The sequence below is a fragment of the Caretta caretta genome, chromosome 24, assembly GCF_965140235.1.
Source record: "Caretta caretta isolate rCarCar2 chromosome 24, rCarCar1.hap1, whole genome shotgun sequence".
Classification (NCBI taxonomy): domain Eukaryota; kingdom Metazoa; phylum Chordata; order Testudines; family Cheloniidae; genus Caretta; species Caretta caretta.
In genome coordinates this window covers 1385038-1391745 of record NC_134229.1, presented here as the reverse complement: position 1 = coordinate 1391745, position 6708 = coordinate 1385038, and the positions used below count along the sequence as shown (strand labels likewise).

The following is a 6708-nucleotide window of genomic DNA, read 5'->3' as shown; positions in this document are numbered from 1 at the left end:
CTTCACAGATGACAGGTGCAGACACCCAGCGGCTCCCGGGGTGTCTCTGTTCACCTGCAAGTTGCTGGATGGTTTCAAGGGGCGTCATTGGATTCCATTTGCCAGGACTCCTGGGTTCTGTCCCTGGCTCTGGGAGGGGAGTGGGGGCTGGTGGGTGAGAGCAGGGGCAGCTGGGAGCTAGGACTCCTGGGTTCTGTCCCCGGCTCTGGGAGGGGAGTGGGGGCTGGTGGGTGAGAGCAGGGGCAGCTGGGAGCTAGGACTCCTGGGTTCTGTCCCCGGCTCTGGGAGGGGAGTGGGGGCTGGTGGGTGAGAGCAGGGGCAGCTGGGAGCTAGGACTCCTGGGTTCTGTCCCCGGCTCTGGGAGGGGAGTGGGGGCTGGTGGGTGAGAGCAGGGGCAGCTGGGAGCTAGGACTCCTGGGTTCTGTCCCCGGCTCTGGGAGGGGAGTGGGGTCCAATGAATCACAGCAGGGGCTGGGAAGCCAGGACTCTGGGTTCTATTGTTGGCTCTGGGACGGGAGTGCTGTCTCGTGGGTTATCGGGGTGCTGGTGGTGGGGGAAGGGGACTGGGAGCCAGGACTCCTGGGCTCTTCTATACCTGTCTGTGCCACTAACTTGCTGAGTAATCTTGGCACAAGATCCTTCTGCACCCCCTGCCTCAGTTTCCCCTCGATACGGCGCTGATAATGCTGCTGCCAGGGCACTGGGAGGCTTCCTGCCCAAAGTTCTGTGAGGCCCTGGGATGGGAGGGGAAGGTCTCTTGGGAATTCTAGCGACACAACCAGCTCCCTGTGTGGCCCAGCATCATGGTGCCGAGTGCCCCGAAGCCGGCTGGCCGCCCGCCTGCAGGACTCTGTGCCCACACGGATGGGAGCTGCCCCCCAGCGGGAGATGCTCACACACATTACACCAGTTATTCCCACCCCATTGGTGGGGCTTCTGCAGCATTAGCGGGAGGGTGGCAGGGGAGCTCACCCGCCCCAGCAGAGAGGCCAAGGACTCTGCTAACTCCATGGAGTTTCTTCAAATCTGCCCCACGACATGGTGTCTCCTGCTGCCTCTGGGCTACCCCCCCACCCCCGGTGCTGGGATCTAAACGCCGCCTCTCCCCAGAGCCTCAGGCTGCTCCGCTTAGCTCAACACTTTAATCTTCTCGGGAGGTTTTGTCGCTGTCTCTGAAATAGCAACAGCCACGACTGTCCCATCGGGAGGGCGGCTCTGGGGCAGGATGGGCAAGTGCCGTGAGGTGCAAAGCCTGGGGTCCCAAGGAACCCTGGGCTGCGGTGGGTCGCAGTTTGGTGGAGTGAGGGGGCTGGTGTGAGCAGGTTGCTGCTCCCCAGAGCTGGGTGCTCACAGCCTCTCCAGGTAGAAGGACTTCCCCCCATGGTTCAGCTCGCGGAGGTGCTGCAGGTGCTCGCAGTGTAGAAGGTAGCGCAGGGCTGCACGCCGGACCTGGCAAGAAGGCCAAGAGCTGTGTGAGTAGCCAGGACCCCTCTGCCCTTCCCTGGCATCTGGCTGGGGCCTCCTGCCTGGTCCCATTGCCTGCTGCAGGGCTGGGTGGAAACCAGCCCACGCCCCTCTGCCCCCAGCAGGAAGGGGACTAGCCCAGTGCCCCCCACCGCCTGGGCAGCAGCTGAGCCTGCAGCGGGGAGAGCTGTGGGCTGGGTGTGGCAGGGCGTCAGGCCTGGCCCTCCCCTCGCACTGCACCTTTGCTGACGCCGCTGTTGCTCACCTGTGCCAGCGTGTGGGGACTGGGGCCCCGAGGGGCCCTTTCCCTCCCACCTGGGGTGCAGCCCGCTTGGCGGGATGGGCGGATCCGTGAAGGCCGCAGGGGGACCACGGTGGGCTCTCCAGGCCGCTGGCTCTGGGGCATTTCCCCTGTGACTTGATCGGACCGTATCCCTCCAAATGAAATACTCCCCGCCCCCTCGCCCTGATCCCGCTGCCCCTCACCCACGAGGAGCCGACTCCTGCCCTGCTGGGGCCAGAGGCTTGTGTTGCAAACGGGACCCGGATGGAGCTGGCCACGGCGATGCCTAGGGTGGGTGATCTCCCCTGGCGTCCCCTGGCCCATTCTCACCGAGCAAACCGGGTGTGAAAGGCGGCCAGCTGGGAACCCCCCACTACCAGCACGAGCCTTCCCAGCCAGGCTCCCTCCAGGGTCAGCGCCCCCCTGCTCTCCCCAGCCTTACCATCAGCAGTGCCTTGTTAGCAAAGCAGAGCTCCTCTGCAACGCAGGCCCGCAGGTTCTGGCAGGCCTTCACCAACCTCTGCTCCTCCTGCTTCTCCCTCTCCAGACAGAGGACTCGGCCCCACGCCCAGCTGTGGGAGGAGGGGGGCACTGAGACACGGCAGCCTTTGTCGCGCAGACCCTCGCGCTGGTCAGGAGAGGCCCGGCGCAGCGGGGCGTGAGTTGCATGGAAACGCAGAATGGGAGGGGGATCGGCAGCCATTGGCCGAGGGGGACAGAACCAAACCCCTCACCCCTGGGCTGAGTTTGCCCCATTGCCTGAGTCAGCACCTGGCTGCTGCACTGAGTCAGTGGAAATGACTTAGAACCCGAACCTCCCTCCCCCCGCTCCCGCAGGGCCCTCAAGCTGCCAGTCAAAATGCACTCGACACTTTCACTTTTGTTTCCTAGCTTTCAGGTTCCTGGGCACTGGTTAGTCCCCTGACGTGGGAGACCTGGCTTCTATTCCCGGCTCCGTCCCTGCCGCTCTCTGTGCCTTAGTTTCCCCTCCCGCCTTGTCTTGTCTGTTTAGAGCACGAGGTCCTTGGGGCAGGGACTGTCTCTCGCTCTGTGTCTAGGCAGCTCCCAACACAGTAGCCCCCCGCCCCCCAGCCTGGCGACTGCTGGGCTCTAAATCACACCCACAGCGTGGGCTTGGAGCTCCTCTCACAGCTGGGGTCAGTGAAATAAGCAACTGAGGAGAAAAGGGGCCTTTACTTTGGGCTCTGCGAAGTGGGTGCGAAGCCGGTCGGATTTGCACCGGTGGGAAGGACAGGCCCGGACGCGGGCAGCTGGGGCCAGCTTAGCTCTGACTGTGCTGACCGAAACCAGGGCTCTCAGGGTCGCAGCCGAATGTGCTGGGGCTCGGCCGTGGAAACAAGCCCCACTGCCTGCAGCTCCCGCCATGCGCTTAGGGGGATAAACGTCCAAGCCACCAGCCTCGGCTCAGCGGCGGTTCTCCAAGCACCTGGCTCCCGTGCCCCAGCTGGGCTGCCCGACAGAGCTCACCAGGAGGGCCCCAGGCTACGGCCACCGAACCTCCTTGCTGACATCCATGGGCAGGATCAGGCCCAAAGCCAAGGGGTGGGGGAGCTTTGTCTGGTCCCGGGCCTGTGGCTAGAGCCACATGAGCAGCCCCCACTGCATGCCTGGAGCCCCTGTGATTTGAACGGAGCTGGGGGCGGATGTCGGGGGCCGTCAATAGGGGCCCTTAGCACCCGTCACCTCCAACAGCCCCAGCTGGGTTCAACGGAGCTGCCTCCCGCCCTCGCTCGCTCCTCCTCCAGGCCCCGGGAACCGAGGGAAGGGGCCAAGTGCTTTGCTCTGGGGAGGGCGAATGGCCCTGGGCTGCACTCAGGAAACACGTGGCGTTTAAAGGGAGCTGGAGGCCCGGGCGTCTGGCTGGCTGTCGCGGGTGGGGCGTCTGTGACCTTTGCTTTATGTTTTTGCCCCAGCTGCCTGGCCAATCTCTGCCCGCCCGGCTGGCACGGCGGCAGGTGGTGGTGGGCAGGCAGGGGGGCCTGGGCTGGTCCTGTGCAGGGGGTGGGGGGCCTCAGGCTGGACCCATACAGGTGGGTGGCGGTGGGGGCCCACTGGGAGGGGGGAACTGCCCTTGGGCTGGCCCCATGTGGTGTCCTGTTTCCCCATTGGGAAAATGTGGTCACCTTACCCCCACAGTTCCCTTTGTCAGTAGCCCCCGCCACCACCCCCCCTCGCCAGCGTTCTGCTGCTGGCCGTGGTGGGCGTTATTATTCCACAGAGAAGTGGCTTTAATCACAGTAACAAAGAGCTAGAAACCCCCCTCCACAAACCCATTTACCTTTTAACCAGATTCTCATAGGCAGCCTCCTTCTTCACCAACTGCAATCGAAAGGGCACATTCAGCTCTGGGCCCAGCCTCTCCCCAGTTTGTATTGCTACCCTGAATCGTAAGGACTGCCAGCTGGGAGGCAAAATCACCAAGCCCCAGCAAGGGAAAGTGAGGCTTCTTATACTGATTGGTTCAAAGCGCCTTCCATTTCGGGTGGTGAGGGGTGGGGTGACAGCTCCTAGCACCCATCACCCTGAAGGGTCACAAAGTGCTTTGTACAGTGATATATAAAATAGGAGAGTGAGGACTCCCAGCACTACCATGCAGCCACCTCTGGGGCGCAGCCTGGCAGCTGGCTAGCAGAGCACAGCCTCACTGCGCGATAGTTTAGGGTAGAATGTAAATACTCATGCTGGGTTTCGCTGGGATGCTGGGCTTGATGCCCCGAGTCTTACAAGTGCCACAGTTTGAAGAGCCACAAGCAGTCAGGACCTGCGTGTTATAATCCTCGCGAGCCGCTGGGAGCCCCCCATGGCCAGGCAACAGAGCCAGGCCCAAGAACAGAGGCCTCCAGACCGCAGAGTGCTCCAGGGCGGGCAGCAGGAGATGCCAGCTGGGAGCTAAAGGCAGAGGGGGCGAGTGAGCCTTCAGCTTCTCTCTGCAGGGAGGTTGCCCCGGGGGATAGGGCAGGGAACGCAGGGCCTGACTGGGGAGCTCTGCTGGGAGCTGTCCCCTCCCTTAACACCCCAGGGAGGGCCGGGTTTGGCCCAGGGACACGCCAGGACGGGGTGAGGGGGTGCTGATTGGATATCTGTTCTCAGGCCAGGGGTAGCGTGAAGAAGAGACCGGGACTGTGGCTGTGGGCAGAATCTAGCCCTAAGGAATGAGATGGGAAGCCAGCCTCTCCCCACGTCTACGGCCTTGATGAGACCCAGCCCCTATACAGCTGGGAGCCGCTCAGCCCCACAGGCTGCTGCCATCAATGGGGCCCAGGCCCCGTCCCCCTCCGTTCTATGTGCCCAGGGGCTGCCCTCCTGCTGGCCCCTCCCGAGCCCTGGCTCCAGCCCTGCCCCCCATCTCTACACCCTGCCGGCCCCCCCAGGTCCTGACTCCAGCCCTGCCCCCGCTCCCCATTCCATGCCCTACTGCTCCCCCCCCAGGGCCTGGCTCCAGCCCTGCCCCCCCACATCTCTACATCCTGTTGGTCCCACCAGGACCTGGCTCCAGCCTTGTCCCCCCCATCCACACCCTACTGCTCCCCCCTGGGGCCTGGCTCCAGCCCTGCCCCCCCTGTCCACACCCTACCGCTCCCCCCCCAGAGCCTGGCTCCAGCCTTGCCCCCCCCATGCCCTACCTCCTCTTCCCTCAGGAGCTGCTGGAGCGAGGGGACATTGCTGCCCTTGCCCAGCTTTTCCCTGCCGGGTGCCATTGTCGCTCTGGGGGCGGCTGCCGTCCCGGTACCGTTTGGTTCCCTGGTCACCATGGCAGCTTTAGAACTGTGAGACAAAGCCGGAGGCTCTGTCTGGGTGATCCGTGTAGCCCGGAGGAGGCGTGGGCAGAGTTCAGTCGCCCTGTGGCGGGGGCCTGGGTGCTCACCGGTGCCCAGTGTCCCCCATCCATGGAGCTGCGGGAGACCCCTGCTCAATTAAAGGGCAAGGACAATTTAATGAGCCCCGCGTTTGTTCCTGTCTCTTCCAATTGCCCCTGAACTAGGGCAGCCCCTGGGCCTGCTGCCCTGGAACCCTGCTGCAGAAGGCCAGGGACAAATCCTGCTGCCCTTGGGCCGGGAGCTTTGCCTGCACTAGCCAGATCCTGCGAACACTGCAGGGAAATGCGCCCCCTTTGCCAGGGAGCCCCTCTCCATGCACTCACAAAGGAAATGTTGCTAGGAGAGCAGGGCCCCACGTGCCATGCGACGCACACACCTACTGTACAAAGCCGTTCCCTGCCCATCGGTGAAGGCGCGGGGTGTCTGTAATGCCCAGGCTCTGGCTGCCCACGCAGGCAGCCTCAGTTACTGATACTTGATAACTGTGATCCCCATCTCGAACAGGGTCAGCCAACCGACCTGAACCATCCAGGCCCGATTGAAGGGCTGCTGGCAGCTGGCAAAGAACCCAAGGACTGCACCCGACTGGCATGAACCGACAGGTGGCAGCCATGCACTTTCTCTGCAATGGAGGTGCCAACCCCAGAGCCTTTGGTTCCCAGCCTGCCACGCTCCATCTCATCAGCCTGTGCAGGGCCTGCAGTCTCCAAGCTCTCTCCGCACTAGCGGGGAGGAGGGCTGGAGTCAGGGGCCGCTGTTTGCCTGCATTTGGCCAGTGTGGCAAGCTGAGTCACACGTGCTCGCATACGCCGTGACTGTGAATTTCTTCCAGGCCCATAAGTTTACATGAGGTGTGAGATACAGGTGTGCGCAGGAGCTAAACCAACACTGACCGCCACTCACCCCCGTGCTCTCCCCCTGCCATACATCAGCCCCTGGAAATCTATTAAGATCCCCATTTCCAGTTCAAAGGCCCATACCCAACCCTCTTCTTCCAGGGGCGGGAGCAGTGCTGCCCATCCCCACCATGGCAGCAGGGAGGTCGAAGGGTGGGAAATACAGCAGGGGGGCACTGGGCTTTGGCTAAAGGGTGGGGTTTCAAATGCACTCAGCTCTCACTGA

The 6708-nt window shown here is 63.2% G+C and overlaps 1 protein-coding gene across 1 annotated transcript; it reads right to left on the bottom strand.

Annotated features, from left to right (window-relative positions):
* Positions 1-1128: 1128 nt before the first annotated feature.
* CFAP141 (cilia and flagella associated protein 141) lies at positions 1129-5585 on the bottom strand. Its single transcript, XM_048828256.2, has 4 exons — positions 5392-5585; positions 4047-4087; positions 2190-2319; positions 1129-1449 (listed from the first exon to the last, which is right to left on the bottom strand). Exons 1-4 carry the CDS (start codon positions 5518-5520, stop codon positions 1348-1350), a joined length of 402 nt encoding a protein of 133 aa, XP_048684213.1. The 5' UTR covers positions 5521-5585; the 3' UTR covers positions 1129-1347.
* Between the last annotated feature and the right edge of the window lie 1123 nt (positions 5586-6708).